Source organism: Lemur catta, chromosome 5 (assembly GCF_020740605.2).
Source record: "Lemur catta isolate mLemCat1 chromosome 5, mLemCat1.pri, whole genome shotgun sequence".
Lineage (NCBI taxonomy): Eukaryota > Metazoa > Chordata > Mammalia > Primates > Lemuridae > Lemur > Lemur catta.
In genome coordinates, this window is record NC_059132.1 from 38,117,234 (window position 1) to 38,136,223 (window position 18,990).

Sequence of the window (18,990 nt, forward strand, 5' to 3'; positions counted from 1 at the left end):
TATAGCACATGGTAACTTTTCTCTTGACACAGTGACCAGGGATGCTCCAGACTGATGCTGCTTTGTCAGCCTGGGTTCTCAGAGTGATGATGGCCTGCTGTGGATATCTCGTGTGAGCAGAAGTATCCCTCACCCCTCAAATCTCAGAGGAGTCTTGTTAACCACAGCATAATTGAACTTTTCCTGAAAGTGCCCCAGAGTCTCAGGAGTACCACCTCGTGCGAGAAAAATATGGTACACTGTTTCACAATTTTTGCTGAAATAACAGTTGATGAACTTTAGAATAACCCAACATTATGAACTACTACAAATGGATGGAATTAGACAAAGCCATCTGCCTTTCACCTATTGCTTCAGTTTTCAGAAAATTGCCCAAACTTATTGGAAACCATTTGCATTTGTGTTGGCTTGGTGAAGGGAGTTGGCAGTATCGAGTGGTCCCTTGTTTAAAGCCACGTCACTACTTCTGTAGAGAACATAACAAGTCAGAGAGAAGGGAAGTGCTTCCAGGAGACTTCTTAGAATGCTGGCAAGAAGAGAAAACAAAAAGGGAAGAGCTGTTTACAAACACAGGGAAAGGAGACAACGTCACCCTCGTAGCTTTGACTTTGTGACTTATTATATAATCTATTAAAATGACAAGTCCCATTTCGTAGAAGCCTGAAGGTGGGTTATACTCTGTGCCTAGGAAGAAGCCAGGCACCCTCACAGAGCTCACAGGCTGGTCCTGCACAGCCCGTGTTCTGGCAGCATGTGATGCTGTGATTCTGCACACTCTTTCATTGAATAAGCTCAGAGTATTGTGCGAATTAAATTAGGAAAATGTATACAGCCCCATATGAAAAAAATCCAGGTTAATGCTCCATATTGGTATTACCAAAGAATTTATCACTTTACAAAGAATGTTCAACTCAATTCTTTTAAACTGTGTGTGCAGTGAGGGCATTTAACATATAATTTCCTTTGCAGAGTGTTTCATTCCAACTCCTGTCCTGTAGAAGTAGCTTATGAGGTTAGCTTTTTTCTACAGAGGATTAAATATTGAAGAGGAATGCCTGAGAAGCAGCACCAGTTTCCTCCCATTTCCTCAAAGTGAACATAGCTTTGTGAAGAATGAAGTGGAGATCAGTGGTTAGGTTGGTGGCTTTGAAAAAAATGCAGCTTTTCTTACTCTGATTCACCACAAACAAAAGGGCCCATTGGCAGCCACTAATCTTGTAAGTTGCAGCAGAAAGAAAACAATCATCTAGGGTTGGAAGAGGGTCTGGTGGTCACCTGCTGTCAACCTCCACTTTGCAGGTAGGAGACTGAGGCCAGAGAAGACTGCGTCCTAGCCAAACTGACTCAACCAGAGAATGCCAGAGTTGGAATGAAAATGCCACCTCCTGACTGACAGCCTGCACTCAGAGGCTGATTCTGAAATATTCACACAACAGGCGGCTAAATACCTGTGTACAAGGAGAAAGAACAGTTCCTCAGAGCTCTGTCCTCGTGCAAACCACTGGGATCTCAAGGGACCTCTTGACTCTCCATTTCCTTATTTTCACAAGTAGGTTGAATACTGTCTGCCCTGCCTCCAAGGCTGATTTGTATGGAGAGCGAATGAGGTAAAGTCTGTGAACTTCCCTAAGGGTTCGAGGTCAGTGTAAATGATAATAGTGCCAATTGTTGAACACTAGGATATGCCAGGCACTGTGCTAAGCATCACTTCATTCTTAAAGCACCGCTAGGAGCAGGGCCACCATCATCCTCACTGTGCATGGGAAGTTAAGACTGGTTAAATCCCTCACCCAAAACCTCACAGGTCTGAACCAGGCCCAGCTGACCTCAAACTGGAGCGTTTATTTGATCACCAGCAATACCACCTCCCTCCGGTGGCTGTCACAGTCAGTGGTAATGATTAGATTTGCATATACATATAGCCAACGAGCACTGAAGGAGATATTTATCTTATATGAACTAAATCAAAATAATATAACATTTTTAGTATTTTCCTGATTTTTCCAGTAATTAAAAATGATTGCCCTTTAAATTTTCCCATGGATATACTTGCATTGTTTCTAACAAATTGTAGTCCCCCTCATTTTAAAGAATGAATTAGTGAGAAAATAGCGTTATCCAAAACAAGATTTCAATAATCTATTTTTTCTGTGTGTAGTATGGGTTTTTCTAAAATATTTTTCTTGTATGTGAATGTATAATTTTAAAATACTGAATTTAGGTATATTTAGCTTTTCATACAGTATCTTTATGATAAATGTGAATTGGAAATTAAAATACTCCATTCAGATTGGGCTCCACCTACAACAGAACTTCTGCATATGGATAATTCACTGAAATAAATAACCTCCTCATGGACCATGATCGGCCTTTGGGATAGACATTCACCTAATTGATTTTCTATTTGTTTTCATTTCAACAAGCTGTAACATTTGATGATAAATGTCTAATCTTTTACTGAGAAACACTTTGATTTTCTCAAGTCTGAGTATTTGTGGTGGGAGGGGTGGGAGATTGAGGGTGAAGCTTCAACTTGAAAAACTTTGTCATTTTTTGTTTCCACCAACACTAAGGTGTGAAAGTCCTTGGCGAGCAATTTGGCAGCCCCTAACTCGCCAACGCCCTCTCCCTCAGGGGTAATGAAGACATCCAGAGTTGTAGTCATTAAAATATTTTATTCTTTGTATTTATTATACTTCAACATAAAAAAGAAATCACTTCTAGTGGATCGGTGTGGCACGTGAGTGAACCAGAAGGTGGCGTTGGAGATTAGCAGTCACACTGAAAACAGGGGAGCCAGTGAAGGCTCAGAACGTTTCATACGATGAGGCTTGTTTTGAGCTGCTCGGCAGAGGGTGTGGATGAGTGAGAATGGCGACACTGACTGGTGCAGAGGACACGTGTGCCAAAGTGCAGAAACCTCTAGTTTGCCACTTTTGTACTTAACCGTCTGCTGTCTGCTATGTTTGTGAACTTTTGGGGAAAAAGTAATTCACTGATTAAAATGTAATGCAATATGAGGCAGCAATCTTTGCTTCGTCCCCTGATGGATACCCAGTTTCTAGAGCAGTTCCTGACAAGTAGTGGGTACTCAGAATATATTTGTTGAATGAATGAATCTGTGAAAGGAAAAGAAAGGAAGAAAAACAGGTTGTGACCAGAATTTTCTTGAACAAAACCCTGTTGTTTATTACATAGACTCTGACAATGTGATAATGGAAAATTTACTTGGGTAAAGTAAAAATATGGCATCCTGTTAATTTCTAAGAAAGTCTGTTAGTTTTAGGAAAAGCATACTTATCCATACCTCATTACCTGTTTTGCTCTAGCCTGAACTTACTTTCTTCTTTGGTTAGGAGACATTGACCCAATATAGAAGATTAAAAGAAAAACCGAGAAATAAGTGAAATCAAAAGCTTTTCAAAAGTTGCGAGTTGACCTGGGGCGGTAGTGGTCTGAAATCATATAGAAACCAGCGCTCTGATGGTTTACCTGAAAATGCTAAGTAAATAAGGCGCAGAGCATCCAGGATGATCCGGGGAAAGTTCAGTGGGTGAAGGCTCAGGGAATTATTTTGCGGATTAAAGATATCTTACAAAATTAAGTAAAATCTCATGTCCACTTAAATATTGTTCCTGTTTTGGACTTTTATATCCCACTAGTAAACTACTTTCTATCAGGTTGAGGTTAAAACCATGTCATTTTAAGGTGAACTCAAAGTCCGGAAGCGATTAAGCACTTGGATGCTTCAGGATCCACCCCACCCCCACCCCGCCTTTCGTGTTGCCGTAATTGAAACTTCGGGACCTGCATTGTCTCAGCCGCCTCAATTCATCGGTTTAATAGATGGGAAATATACTGCAAGCATTTCAAGCATGCAGACGCAGTGTGGAACCACAGTGCACAGCTCGAGATGGACCATCTCCCATTTTTTAATGAATGTTACGTTCTTTAAACACCGCGGAGGGGCAGGGTTCTTGGCGGCAGTGGCCCTACCAAGGGTGCTCCCGCACGCCCCACCTGCAGTTGCTCGATTTGGACAATTCCTGGGTCGTCAGTCGGTTACACGCTCCGAAAACGAAGTCCCCTTCGCACCAGGTTCCCGCTACTACACGCCCCCCACTTCCCGCCCCGACCACACCGCTACCGTTTGACTGTTACTAGGTATTGACTGGCCTCCCGGCAGGCAGTGGCGCGGAGGCGAGATCCCCATTTCGTACCTCGCTCTTCGCGGGAAACGACCGCGAGTGACGGTCCCCGACGCCGCGCGCCCGGCTCGCTGCCTCTCCCGGCGCGGTGCGCGGTGGGCGGGTCGCACAGCCCGCGGGAGCCCCTGCCCCGCTGCGGCTGCCGCTGCCGCAGCGCTCACCGGGCCGTTGGTCTCGCCTGCGGGGCCCCGGCTCGCAGCAACCCGCCCCCAACCCCCGCCACCCGCAGGCGGAGTCGGACGGCCCCGCCCGCCGCAGGCTCCGCCCCAGCGCGGCTTTTAAGCGCTATAAAGTTCCTCTTTCCCATCTCGCGCTCTTAGTTTCACCGCTTGCACTTGGGACGCGCCGCTGCCCTCGGCTTCGAGTCCGGGGCGAGGTAAGGCCTGGAGTCGGGCAGGAGGAGGGGTGTCAGCCTGGCACCAGAGAGGAAAGGACCCGGAGCGCGGACCAGAGGTGCCACCCCAGGGCAGCGCTGGGGACCCCGGCTTCGGAGTGGGGAGGGAGCGCGCCCCGTCAGGGACCCCAAGTGCCTCCCAGAGCGCCCGAGCACCCTGCCGGCTCTCCTCGTTCCCACGGCCGCGCCACCCCGCGGCTCTGCCCAGCCCGCGCCCGGGGCCACCACGCGCTGGACGGGATGGGCTAACGGGACTGTCTGGGCCCCAGGAGTGGCTGAGGCGGAGCCGTCGAGGGAACTCACACAAGGCCGGGGCCTTGCCCGCTGGTGACAGCCCATGACCCTGTCGGCTCCAATCCAAGGCTCCTTCCCCTGCTCCTCGTTCTTAAGGGGCTCGAGCTCACCGCAGCGGCCTGTGCGAGGCTCCTCGGCTGGTGAAGGGGGAAGAGGAGCTCCAAATTCGGGCCAAGCCTTGCGCGACCCCTCGCCTCTCAGGCCGGGAAGCGGCCGTCGCGCCCCCCAGCACCCTAGCCGCCTCCGCTGTCCCTCGCGGGCCGCCCGGGTCGAGCTCACGCTCCGCGCGCCTGACTGCCCCGCTGCTCGGCTGCTCCTCGCCTGGCCCTGGGTCTCTGCCGCTTGTTGCTTCGAGGGCCCATTTAACCGTCGCGAGCGGGGGAGAGCTAGGGGTTGTTCTGGGGACAAAGCGCACAAATGCGGGAGGACAAATCGGGCGGCGGCGGGGCACCCGGAACACCCAGCCGCAGGCGAGCCTGCGTGCGAGGTCCTCTGCGCGCGGGGGCCACCGAGGGAGTGTGGATTGAGCGGGCAAGAGTGGAGACAGAGTGTTGGGACAAACGGGCTGGAAACGGCTCGGGAGCAGGCAAGGAGGAGCGGGAACTGCACGGGGCTGTGCAAGCGGAGTGCCAAGTAGGGTGGCGGCTGGATGTTGGAGCGTGTGCACAAGCGAGAGCTGTGTGTGCGGAGCTCTGGGGCGGCGGGGCGTTGAAAGAAAGGAGAGTGCCAGCAGGTGGGGTGGCGGATGGACCCTGTGGGAGGCGCGCTCGGGAGGCGGCAACACTGTGCTCGCCAAGGGACGTTCCCGGATCCGCGGCGAAGGTGCCTCCCTCAGGGCCCTCGGCGACACTGACACGGCGCGCGCGCTTCGTGGTCTCAGGGACTCCAGGGCCTCGTGTTCGCTGCCAGAGGGGTTTGGGACAGGCAGGCTGCCCCGAGCGCCGCGCCCCGCGGCTGACGGGCGGCTCCGTCTTCCCCGCAGGCCGGGCGAGCGCGGGAGCGACGCGGGGCGCGGCACGCGGGCATGAACCTGGACGGCGGCGGCCGGGGCGGCGAGTTCGGCATGAGCACGGTGAGCTGCGGCAACGGGAAACTGCGCCAGTGGCTGATCGACCAGATCGACAGCGGCAAGTACCCGGGGCTGGTGTGGGAGAACGAGGAGAAGAGCATCTTCCGCATCCCCTGGAAGCACGCGGGCAAGCAGGACTACAACCGCGAGGAGGACGCCGCGCTCTTCAAGGTCTAGGGCTCGCGGGACCGCGGGGGCCGAGGGGACGGGCGGCCCCGGGCGGGCGGCGGGGAGCGTCAGGTGGCGACGCCGCGAGAGGAGGAGGGCGGCGCTCAGCTTCTCGGATCTCGGCGCAAACGGGGAACCGGGTCCCCATCCTGAGCGCGTGGCGCGAGCAGGGAAATCCCTGGAGGGTCGGCCTGGGAGGGCGGTTGAAGGCCTGAGGGTTCTTGGTTGTTTCTCTGTGGGTTTCTCTTTCCGTCCGAGCCTCGAGCCTGTCTCTGGATCCCTCTCTGTCCCCTTTGTTGGGGTCTCCTGCCTCCTTCTGGGTGCGCCTGCGGGTGTGCGCTAATCTGTGTCTCTGTGTCTCTGTCGCTCTCACTGCGGCTCTTTGGTCTGTTTCTCTGTTCTGCTGTTTTTCTCTGAGTCTCTGTCTCTGGGTTGTTTTCTGTTGGTTCAGTCTCTCTCCTCTCCTCCTAGCTCTCTTTGGGTATTCCCATGCTTCTGTCTCTGTCTCTGTCTCTGTCTCTCTGTCTGACTCTCTTTCCAAGTCCGTCTGTCTGTCTCTGGATCTCTCTCCCTTGCCCTGTGTGTGCGTGTGCGTGCGTGTGCACACTCATGTGGCCGCCTCTGCTGTGATTGTTCCCCCAGAGTAGTTCGCCCAGGGAACCGTGCCTTGGGGCCCAGCCCCCACCTGTGGGCAGAGCAAGGGAAGGGGACTTCCTCAGGGAATTTGCTCTGAATTTGCTCTTAGGCTACCTCAGCTGGGGTGACTGTCCAGATGTCCTCTGTGGGTGGCTGCTCACACCACAGCTCTGCCCTAGGCCTAGTCAAATGCCCGCAGTCACTGGTGGGGAGAGCCCACTCCACCACACACCTCAGCCCCCCTTTCATAAATACCCAGAAAATGTTCCTCCGGCAATGATAGCTCCAAGGTGAAAAATATTCTGCCTGGGGGACAGCTGGCGTCTCTCTGTCTTACAGTTTGAGCAAACAGCATCTGAAGCACCTAAGTGCCATTCTTTCTTTTAAAAATACAATTCCCACGTTCTTTTTAAAAAGATCTGCATTTTGACTTTTTGTTCTCTTCATTCTTTCCCACCAGGCTTGGGCACTATTTAAAGGAAAGTTCCGAGAAGGCATCGATAAGCCAGATCCCCCTACCTGGAAGACTCGGCTAAGATGTGCTTTGAACAAGAGCAACGACTTTGAGGAACTGGTGGAGAGGAGCCAGCTGGACATCTCAGACCCATACAAAGTGTACAGGATCGTTCCCGAGGGAGCCAAAAAAGGTGGGCATGCTCCGGAATTGGGATCACAGAACAAAGGCAGTGGATACACGTAGTGCCTTAGTTTCACTCTGAGGGTCGCTTTTGTTTCTTTCTAATTGCCTACTGCCTCCTGCCTCATGCTCAGGCCCACAAGCCCCCTCCAATTTGGGCCATAAGCTGCAATTCTTGTGGTGTTAGCATAGGGTCCTTTCTCACACTCTAAGCCTCAGTGTGTGTGTGTTTTCCAGTTAGTTTTATTAAGGTATGGGCCAAATTTCAAAAAAAGAAAAAAGGAAAAAACTGAAAAACTCATTAAAGTTTTACTTACCTAATTGTCTTTGATGAGGAACCATTTTGTACAAGGAAAGCATACATTCATATATTTATGGTAATAAAAATGTGGACTTTTAGAGTGTAATGTGGTCAGCTGGGGTGCTTATTAAAATCCAGATTCCTGGACTCCTCCTTCCAAGATTTGCACTGGTGCATCTGGAGCAGAGCCCAGGAATCTGCATTTTAAACAAATCCTGTAGGTGACATCACTTGGGAAACATCTAAGGCACAATTCACACATAGTATTTGCTTTATTTCTGTACTTGTCCTACACAAGTCAGACCTCATAGGAAAAAATGGCATCAATAAATAACTGCCCAAGGGAGTTGCTGAAAAATGCCTTATTTGTCCACACTGCATTATGCATTCTAAGAATTAAACCCTCAGGTATTTTTCCAAGATTTGACATTTAGTTAAGTCAGTTCCTTTTTTCTCTCTGTGCCATTTCCCTTTTCCCCAATCACACAGGAGCAAAGCAGCTCACCCTGGAGGACCCACAGATGACCATGAATCACCCCTACCCCATGGCGGCTCCTTACCCCCCACTCCCAGCCCAGGTATAGTGGACGGGGGCACTGGGCTGCCAGAGGCGAGGCTGAGTCTGTGTGAGGCCGTGTGAAGCAGCTGCCCTGCACTGGGGGAAACACACCGCTGACAGCAGAACTTGGTCTTTGCTGTGACCGGTCCAACTGCATGAATGTCCCACTTTCCACATGGTGTTGCTGCCGGTGTGGGTTTTAAGTAGAGGAGGGTTGAGTGTGTCCTCCTGTGGGAATATGTTTCTCCTGATTCTCAAATCTTCTGGGAAACAGACCTTTTGTGAAAGTAGAAGATTTGGAAGTAATGCTTTATCATGTGAGACCACAGGGCAGCTGATCGCTGCAGTCTTTCCTGATGTGAATGACAGCTCTGTTTTATCCACTTTGGTGGGTAAAAGAAGGCAGATTTCCCTGAAGAAGTTTTGGTGCCAGCTGTAGCCATATGATGAAGCTTTACATATTATAAAATATTACAACAGTGTCTCCATTGTGCTTTTTGATAGTCTGTGGCCACAGACTTTGTGCTTTTTGATAGCTTCCACTTAGGGTGAAATGCCTGGCATGATTTGGCCACCAGCCTACTAAGGGATTCCCTGAAGAGTTTGGGAGGATATAAGAGCACCCCCTTTCCCAGTGCCAGTGCTTTTTATCTCAGCTTCCCCATGTTCTTTTAGCAGGTTCATAACTACGTGATGCCACCCCTCGACCGAGGCTGGAGGGATTATGTCCCTGATCAACCACACCCTGAAATCCCGTACCAATGTCCCATGACGTTTGGACACCGCAGCCACCACTGGCAAGGCCCAGCTTGTGAAAATGGTAAGGAAGACACTGCGGCGTAGGACAGATGAACTAACTTGGCCACGGGCTGCGGTGAATCCTCGTCTGTCCTTCTGGGCGGCACTGCAGCTCTTTGTCCTTCTCAGAGGCTGCTAGAAAGATTTCACGTACAGTACAGGGGTGAGGAAGATCTTCTCTGTCCTGCAGGATGGTGAGGTCCCAGAGCAAGTTTAGTCTCAGGCTCCATGCTAGGCACTGCCCTGCATGGAGTCTTATTTAAACATTACAGAGATCCTTCCAGGTAGCTAAAAACAACCCCCCCCCCCTTTTTTAACAGAGGAGATCTTGGAAGCTCACAGAGCACCATGAAAAATACATAGAACATCCCCACAGGTGCCTAGCTAACTGAGTCCCAGAAAAATGTGCTCATTCAGGATTTTATGTGGTACCATGCCCATAGGAGTTCCCCCGACATCAGAATGAGCTCACTCAGCAGAAGCACTGCTAGGTGCAGGGGAAGTTTCACAAGGTGTGCTGAATGCAGCAAAACTCAAGTTTTCAAGACTTTGGGGTTAGTTATTTAAATAGAAGTCCTGAAAAGGTCAACACACTGATCCTTCTGGATATTCTAGTATTTGCTCTTTCACAATTTGGCCAATTTGCTTTTTTTTTCCAGTCATTTTCAATTCATCCTGGGCTTCTGGTAGTGAAGAGGTATGCCATTATTTAATGCTGGTATTGAGTGGCATGTTTACAAAAAAGCTCAGAATTTGGTTGTATTGGTTTTTCAAGAGCGATTTGCAGCCAAGGTTGGTTTCCCACGTCATAGTGAGGGAATCAGCTAACATTAAACTAGCTTCTGAGATTCAGACCTGTGTCCAGTGTATCAGCTCCATTGAACTAATAACTATAATAAAGAGGCAGTGTTTAGAATCGTGCAAAAAGATGAAATAGATAGACATATTTTGAAGCAAAGGTAACAATAAATGAAGTGCAAAAGAAGGTGTTCTGTTACATGTTCCTTCTGTATCCCTGGTTAGTGCAGCACTGTCTCCAGGAAACATGGTTCAGTTTTGTCCTGCACCCAGAAGTAGCAAACAACATAAACATGGACTAACCTATTTGCTAGTTTTTAAACGGGCTCTTTGGTGTCAGAACTCACATGGACCTGAGCTCTCCGTCCTGCTGTGAACTTGCTGTGTGAATAGGGGCAAATCACTTAATCTCTCTGAGCCTCGGTTTCCCTGTTTATCAATTGTGGAGAGAGCGTTTCCTTCTAAAGCTGTGCAACAGCTCCTTTCTCCTTCAACCCTGGTTTTTCCAGTCGAACCTGGGCTTGTCATTGCCTTACAAGAGCATGCCCTGACAGTTGCTCATGCCGGGCGTGGGTCAGAAGGTGAGTGGGGCTCTGGCCCTTTCCTTCCCAGGCTTAGTGCATGCCTCAGGCAGCCTCCCAGTGCATCGGACTCTCTGTTTAGACATCATCTGACTTTTATTTGCAAATGCAGGTTGCCAGGTGACAGGAACCTTTTATGCTTGTGCCCCACCCGAGTCCCAGGCTCCCGGAATCCCCACAGAGCCAAGCATAAGGTCTGCCGAAGCCTTGGCGCTCTCAGGTGAGTGCAGCGTTTGGTTCTGGAGGCACCTGCAGGAGGCCAGCCTCTGCTGCTGGCTCCCTGTCATCTCTGGGTAGATCTGATGGACATTTATACACTCGGTTTCCTCCCCTTGGCATCTGAAGTAGGTGTGTATTCATCCTGCACCCCGCCTGGTCACCACAGTGAATAAGGAGCACTAGTAGAAACTTAGCGGTAAGAAGCCAGCTTGTGACTGTGATGACAGGTCCCCCTCTGGTTTGAATGGTGTCCTTTTAACTTCTCCATTGGCACCTCTCAGGATTGCCAGGAATGTGCAAACACTCCAGTTCTCTTTGCTGAGGGCCGTCTTCAGCCAGGCTCTCACAATGTGGAATAATTTGTTAGGAAAGTGCAAAGGCTTCTCATGTTGAGACGCTGAACATCCTTCCAGGTTTAGCCACAAGCAGGTCCTCCTCACCTGCTCCCTAGGGACATGTTAGTGCTGGTCCCTTGTCTCCATAGTGTTGTGTGCCTGCCTACAAGAAATGCACATTTTGGTCTTCCTCTGAACTTTAATATAGCTTACAAATAAATCTGATTTTTAAAGCTCTATTTCTAAAAAAAGTAAAATTCTCTGAGATCTTACCTGTTTTCAGAAAAGCACCTCAAGGCTTACTAAGCATGTGTGGTACATGTATATTTATTGTGTAGATAATATTTTGGGTTATTTTTAAGTGGGATTTGTATTTATATTAAAAACAAATAGCTTAAGGTTTGGAATTCTCACCTTGCTCCCTGGCCTCTTTAAAAATCAGCGACAGAAAACAAGTTACAGGGAGATGAGAGTTGTGGCACTTTTCTTGCTTACAGGGAAGGTAGGGTTTTACCCTCCAGCTCTGAAGTCCCCCGTGAGGCGGGTGCTTTTCTTCTGAGCTGCTCATGAATAACTGAGGGTACCTTCTCAGAGGAGGGGCTTCCAAGCAGGAAGGCTTGTGTTTGTTTTTAGAAACTTTCAAACCCTTTTCTTGAGTAACTAAGACTTGTGTGGGTGCCTAAAGGATAGAAATAAACAGCTATTTATATCTCTGTGACCTCGTGATTTCTGACGACATTAAATGAAATGAAACCTGCCCCGAGAGTCACCTCAAATGGCCAACACCCACTCTCCCCGGGGCACCACTGACATGCTCTCAGCCAGGGTGTCGAAGCAGAGGATTGAGACAGTGATGTGGGTTCAGTCTCAAAACCTGCCACTGAAGAATAGGAGGGTTTTGTGGCTTTCTTGTCTGGGTGTGCATAATACAGATTGATTACCAGGCTTGGGCACATTTGTCAGAGAACCGAGATTCCCGTTCATCATGAAGTCCCAGGTGGGGACTGGTGGGCAGCCGTCTCCTGTCCCAGCTGCCCTCTTGCAATTCGGCTCAGGAAGCTTTGCACTCCTCCCTCGGTTCTTTGAGTCTGCGGGTGATATTTTAAAGATATTTCTGAAATCAGCAAAATTGTTATAAATGGGTTCATCTTGTTTAAAGTTTTAGCACAGTTTTAGAGTTCTTTTCAAACTTGAACGCAAAGCGTAGTGGGAATTTCAGCAGACTAACTCCGAGAGCATTTTTCTCATTGATGTCTCACGAGAATTAATTTTATGGTAAAACCAGCATACATCCAGTGTGGAAAACTAATTTAAAAACCAGAAGAATAAAAATAGAAAATAAAAACATCACATTCCACTACCCTTCCAGGTTCTAAAAAGGTGAATACACACAAACATACATATATAAAAATATATACACACACACACATGTGTACATATATAACCTAAATGATGTCATATTGGTATTGATATTTAGGAAAGTTTCAGGTGTGTAGACATGCTTTCTTCTCTTTGAAACATCGTTATAGTTTTTTGCTAGTAGAAATTAAACTTTCCTTCAAAATCAAAATTGATTTGCTTAAAGATCAATTCTCATTTGGTGAGACATGACTGAGTATTTTAGACATAAATGTTGTCACCACTATCAGCATCATCATCCAAAAAAAGTGACTTATTAACTTCTTAACAGTGGTGCTCTCTGAGGTAAACATATTTTGCAAAAAATTAATGAAAGATATGCCCTCCCAAAAAAAGCGTCCATGGACACATAAATTTGGAAAATGCTGGTTTGGACAAATTAAGTAGGTTTCTCTCCACAGGACTTCTCTAAGTGTTGGACGTGCTCAGACTGTCTGTGGCTCCCCAGTGGGCAGACACGGCATGCAGCCTTTCCTAGACTTACCTGAGGCCTGGAACATTGTATTTGTTCACAGAGCATCTTGGGACTCTGGTTTCACCAGATGCGCTTGCTCTGGGCGAGTTGCTGGCGTCATGGCAGGTGGCTTGGCCCGCTGGCACTGACTCTGGGCTCTGTGTTGCAGACTGCCGGCTGCACATCTGCCTGTACTACCGGGAAATCCTGGTGAAGGAGCTGACCACATCCAGCCCTGAGGGCTGCCGGATCTCCCATGGACACACTTACGATGCCAGCAACCTGGACCAGGTGCTGTTCCCCTACCCTGAGGACAGTGGCCAGAGGAAAAACATCGAGAAGCTGCTGAGCCACCTGGAGAGGGGTGTGGTCCTATGGATGGCCCCCGATGGGCTTTATGCTAAAAGACTGTGCCAGAGCAGGATCTACTGGGATGGGCCCCTGGCCCTGTGCAGCGACCGGCCCAACAAACTGGAGAGAGACCAGACCTGCAAGCTCTTTGACACCCAGCAGTTTTTGTCAGGTAACAGATCTGCCTGCCCCAGAGGCAGGGCTCGGAAATGACAGGGTCCCTTCCACCCCTGGCTGAAGTCTTCCTCCTGTTAACCCAGGAGCCCCGCAGGCTTGATCCCAGACTAGGTCTCCTGTCTGACTCGAGTCTGACCTGAGGGTTGGAGGGGTGAGAAGAGGGTCCGGATGAGGGATGAGATTGCCCAGGAGGACGGTGGCTCAGGCTGACATCTTACAATTCTAGTTTTCAACAAAGAGTCACCTCTTAACAAGGTTACATGTTATTGCAGCATGATCTCAGCAAGCATGTCTGCTGATGTGGCAGCTCTTTTCAGGTTCCTAGAAAAATTATGAAGGTTAGAATTATATTGTTAACATTCTTGGTTATGAGATGTGTCACCCTTGTGCAGATGCTGCCCTGCAGGTGGGACCAAGGACTGAGTATACTGAACTGATTTTGCAAAGGGGAAATTATGAGAGTGCTTTGAGTTATCTCTGTGATATGAATGTTTCTAATCCTATTTTTAAGAACCAGTAAGTTGTGTTTTCCTAGTTTTTATTTCAAGATGATTAAATTATCCCTGGGTTGGCTTTTGTGAAACCACTGGCCATGTTTCTGTGGGGGCTTCATCCAGAGGGTTCCTTTAGCTGTCCGGATGCAAGACGCCTCCTTTGGCGGGGAGAGCTGCTCTGCCTGCCAGCCAACTGCTGGCTCTTCCTCTAGCCTTTCCTAAACCTACTCTTTCATGAGGTCCCCATCAGAACTACCCTTTGGTCTTTGGTTTTTCATGTGCCTTCCCTTTTCCTGAATATGCTTCTTCATTCAATTCATTTAAAATAAAAATGTGAGGCATCTATATGCTCTGGCACTGCTAACATTTGCTGAGCCTTTGGGGTTTAAGTAGCCCAAATTTGCGCAAGCTCATCTAAACTGCCTTTCGGTGCCCAAAACAAATAACGTCGGTAGATAACTGACCTTCACACAGACGCTGACAAAAGGATGAGGGAGAACCGTGTCGGCTCCAAGGCAGTGGCAGGGGAGGAAGGCACCTGGGGCTGGACGACTCACTCTGGTGGCAGAACCATCCCCAAGCCCTGGCTGGGACCACCTGTGTTGAGGTCAGATGTGGTGCTAATGGTGGGGACTGAGGAAGCCACTGAGGGGCACCCCGTTGGCATCTCCTGAAAGAGCCCACATGTCCCAGGAAGGCTGAGGCCTGGTGGGTCTGCATTTCTTCAGAGATGTGGATCTTGGTGTCTTTGGGTTCAGAAGATACCACAGGGTGAGGGCTTTTTAATTAAGGCATCCCAGGAAACTGGCACTTGCTTCTCTGAGTTTCCCTTGCTATGCACGTTTTAGGAGCTAGAATCCCCCCTTGTGACCAGGCTGTAAGGTTCGCTTTGCGTCATGGGTGCACTGCGAGAGGGGCGGGCTCGGGCGGGACATCAGTGAGCACCTGCACGCTGCGGACTCCTGTGCCGAGTTTCGGATTTACCTGTGAACAGGAGCTGCTCTGCCTTGCCCCCTTCCTCTGGAATCCGGGCTGTGTTTTTTGCCCACTGCAGCCTCTGACCTCAGAGCGCTCACTGAGGTTCTAGGAGGATGCTGGGGACTGAAACCTGCAGCTGTGCAGACCAGCTTCTGCGTGATGATTAAGGATTCCCACCGAATGTTCTCATGTTATCAAGTGTTTGAGGCATGACTTTTTCAGAGAATTGTGCCAGCTTGCCACTCGGATCAGCTTGTGTAGGTGTAGTCTCAGACCACGGCAGTGTGAATGTATTTTACACATTCTGACTAAGTCGTTTGGGTTTGATTTGAATTCTGGAAAAAAAAAAAAAGGCAGGAAGTCAAATAAGTTCTGTGAGTTAGCTAGAAACGGTTCTTCAGTTGAAGAGAACAGTGGAAATCTTTGATATCTACCCATTCAGGATTTGCACACAGCTAGGGACAGCCCCAGAGGCACGGCCTGAGGTTGTGTATCTGATAAGGACACATCTGAGGAGCTGTCGTGCAGAAGCTTTAGTGGCTCCTGTGTAAACTCTCCTGTTTTGCAGACATGACATTTTACTGTCGCTGCAGGCAGGAGAGTCGTCTCGTGCACGGGCGGAGAGCCTGGGTCAACACCAGGGCCTGGACACCATCTTCCCGCAGTGCTGCCATCTGCTTCCCATCCTTCGGGCGGGGGTGGTGGCTTAGGGATGGGCACATCTGTCAGCACGGGGCCAGCGTGCTGCATCACTGCCTTTCTTATCTCAGGTCACCGGTCCGTCCCCGGAGTGACACAGTTTAGGCTAAGACCTCTCAGACGCCCAAGCAGCGCTCAGTCCCGGGCTGACTCGCAAGCGTGCTATGGTGCCCAGTTCCGGAGGTGTCCTCAGTAGCACAGATACTTGATTATGTGGGCTCTGCAGTTGGGGGAGGAGGTTTTAAAATAATTCTGGGATATCAGAACATAATGATTTTTTTAAAAGAAATTTTCTCCTTTGCATAAATTAGTCTTTTGCCTTAGCAGGACTACATTTCTGCTTTTTCCCCCAACTTCACTCCTGTCTGCCACCTTTTGCCCACCCTGGGAGTGGCACCGCATCGGTGTGTGTCAGCCTGGGCCGCGGCCCGCGAGGAGCCGGGCACTGTCAGGAAAGCCGGTGCCCGTGTGTCCGGGGCGCGCAGGCCAAGGGCCTCGCCGGGGACAGCGCGCCCGCTCCCCCCCGCCCTCGTCAGAATCACAGAACGCTCGCGTTCCCCGGCTGCCCTGCGTTGTTCGGTCATGAGGGTTTCTGAGCATCGTTGTCTGTTTGTTTCTCTTGTGGGCTTCTCCAGAGCTGCAAGCGTTTGCGCACCACAGCCGCCCGCTGCCAAGATTCCAGGTGACACTGTGCTTCGGGGAGGAGTTTCCCGACCCCCAGCGGCAAAGGAAGCTCATCACGGCTCACGTGAGTACCGCGTTGCATTCGCAGAACCGGTTTCCCTGTCCTGAACCAAGGTCAGGGTCCCGTTTAGAGAAGTCCTAAACGTGGAGTAAATGTCTGTGACCCGGGGAAGCGAGCAGACACGAGGCCCGCGCCCCACGGGCTGGGAGGAAACCTCAGACTGAGGGCACCACTTGTCCCGTCCTCATTCTTCAGGAAAATTGTCATATTCCCATTTGACAGGGATTTAAAAGGACTGATGCTAAAAGTTGCCCGTTAAAATCTTCCATGTCTAAGACGACTGCTGTGCAAGTGCTGTCTAGCGAGTGGCTCTTCCTTGGTGGAGAAGCTTTACCCAAGTGGAAGCTGTCTACTCAGGGGCGGGCTTATTTTGTGGGTCCCTCCAAATATTTCCCAGCCCCTCTTTTATTTCTGTAATCTTAGAAATTGTTTAATTATTGGACATACGTTATTTGAAAGAGGCTAAGTCTGTCAAGGAGTTCAGGTAGACAAGACTCATCATGTCCTCTAACATAGTTCAAGATGCGTTCAGCTGTGGCAAGTAAATGTCTTTTTCGTAAAAAAGAAAAAGAAAAAAGGTTTCTATAGATAATATTTAGCATTAATCACGAATACCTAAGATTTTTGAGTTTGAAAATTCCACATTGCTACATACCTTCAAGACCTATTAATGGGCCAAGATAGTGAGTGATACCAGGTAAAAAATTATACCCATAATATCAAAATTTAGATCTTATTTTAGCTCTAGTGCTATTTCCTGTTGAAAACTGAAATAAAACACACAAAGCCCCCCTTCTTCATTGTAAGACTGTAAAAACAAAAACCAGCCAACAGACTAACCAAAATATAATCCCATAGACTTTTCTCGTGAATTCTCTCTAGTGATTAACATAATAATTGATATGATTTTTGATATAATAATTGATACCTTGTTAATAGGGATTGTTAAATGGCTAAATAAACTTGGCATTGCTAAACAACATTTAAGAAATTGATGATCCACTCCGGCATCAACCTGATCTTAAGGGTTATTTGGCTGCAAGGCTCTCCTGAAAATGGCACTGTGTGGTCCATAAAAGGAAAACACATGTGTACACACGAGTTCTACTTTTTTTTATTATGGATTTAATTCATTTCAGGTACTTACATAGGAGTTAAGCTTAAGTCATTATATATCAAATAACGTAAGAGTCAATTTAACAGCACAATTTATTGAGAGCATTCAGCTTGTCTTAGACATTACAAATTCAGAAAAAGCTGGAAGTTGAGGGTTTTTTTTTGTGAATGTGATCCACACTAATAACCAAACTAGATAAATTTGAGGCCAATTAACTTCTCTTTTCCCACAATAGCAGTTTTGTTGTTGTTTAATTTTACTTTCTTTTTCTTTTACCTTTGGTTTAAAATTATATAGATTGTCTAGAAATGAAGTCATTCAGGATGAGTTCTGAATGTCAAACTCTGCAAACTGCAATTGTGGAAAAACAAAATCATTGGCTTAAATTACCCTGAATATTACCTAACACTTCCTTTTAATTTGATTATTTTACCTGATCTGCTTTGGTCTAAGTTAAATGTGAACATTAAGTGGAAGGTGATCTAAAAGCAGCACCTTTAACCCAGAATTAAGTAGATTTTGGTTACTTGTTTACAGGTGGCTTTATGTAAGGACTAACAAAAAATTGGTTCTTCAATGGCCCCAGATATGAAATGTTATGTATGTTATAGCATAAAACTTTGGACTTTACTGTCCCTTAGAATTTGAGAGGTATTTAATGATGAGCTGATTACAGGTCATCTCAGTAATGTATTTTTTAAATCTCTGATTAAAGGTGGAACCTCTGCTCGCCAGACAACTGTATTATTTTGCTCAACAAAACAGTGGACATTTCCTGAGGGGCTACGAGATGCCCGAGCACATTAGCAGTCCGGAGGATTACCACAGATCTCTCCGCCACTCCTCCATTCAAGAATGAAAAATGGCAAGACAAGTGATTTTGTTTCATTGTAAATATTTGACTTTGACGAAGACAGCTGATTGACCCCGTCTTTTTCTCTTGAGGAAATCAGAAACAGGGCTTCAGTGCAGCAGCTGAGCATCACAGCAAGAGTGTGTGTAGGAAATTTTGGCTGACTGACAGACAAGCTCATTCCCAAAGGGAAGATGGTCTTCCTGGTCTTCCCAAGACAATGATTTCATTGTTCTGTAGACTTCCGTCATCCACGATAACTGTGAAAATTGACCAAGTGGTGTGTTTACATTTACTTAAACTGCCCTCTTTAATTTGGTGTAGATCAGTTCTTGTTTGAAGACTGAGAAAACTTGTGTTTCAGTATTGGCCACTGACTAGAGTGATAAAAGCACTCAGGTGGTGTTGTACCATTTCTCAGGGAAGTAAAGTCTAAATTGGAGACAACTCTGCCCACAAAAGAAATGTATTAATGTATGTAGGAGCTGTAGTTTTTGTGGAAAATGCTTGCTAAGTGAAGGAAACTGAATCTTTGGCTGAGGTTCAGCCATGATGCCTGTGTACCTGCCAGGGTCTCCTGCCCCCTCCACCTGGCCTTCCATTTGCACCCCTCCTTGGTCTTTCCTGGAAGCCAGTTGGGTAGACTGTTACTATTTTCTTGAGGCAAAAAGTATTATGGCCACTCTTGGATGGGACATTTTTGTCT

The 18,990-nt window shown here is 48.2% G+C and overlaps 1 protein-coding gene and 1 long non-coding RNA gene across 4 annotated transcripts; one reads left to right on the forward strand and one right to left on the reverse strand.

Annotated features, from left to right (window-relative positions):
* Positions 1 to 2,660: 2,660 nt before the first annotated feature.
* LOC123638160 lies at positions 2,661 to 4,381 on the reverse strand. Its single transcript, XR_006735214.1, has 2 exons — positions 4,221 to 4,381; positions 2,661 to 3,119 (listed from the first exon to the last, which is right to left on the reverse strand). It is a non-coding gene; the product is annotated as an uncharacterized LOC123638160 (long non-coding RNA).
* A 151-nt stretch (positions 4,382 to 4,532) lies between these two features.
* On the forward strand, positions 4,533 to 18,726 carry IRF4 (interferon regulatory factor 4). Of its 3 annotated transcripts, none has more exons than XM_045551558.1 (9): positions 4,533 to 4,584; positions 5,879 to 6,136; positions 7,230 to 7,416; positions 8,197 to 8,285; positions 8,942 to 9,086; positions 10,556 to 10,663; positions 13,040 to 13,393; positions 16,205 to 16,317; positions 18,147 to 18,726. In XM_045551558.1, exons 2-9 carry the CDS (start codon positions 5,921 to 5,923, stop codon positions 18,288 to 18,290), a joined length of 1,356 nt encoding a protein of 451 aa, XP_045407514.1. In that variant the 5' UTR covers positions 4,533 to 4,584; positions 5,879 to 5,920; the 3' UTR covers positions 18,291 to 18,726. The 3 variants fall into 3 exon arrangements, with proteins under 3 accessions (XP_045407514.1, XP_045407515.1, XP_045407513.1); XM_045551559.1 differs by having other exon boundaries at positions 8,945 to 9,086; XM_045551557.1 differs by lacking the exon at positions 10,556 to 10,663 and having other exon boundaries at positions 4,541 to 4,584.
* Positions 18,727 to 18,990: the final 264 nt, after the last annotated feature.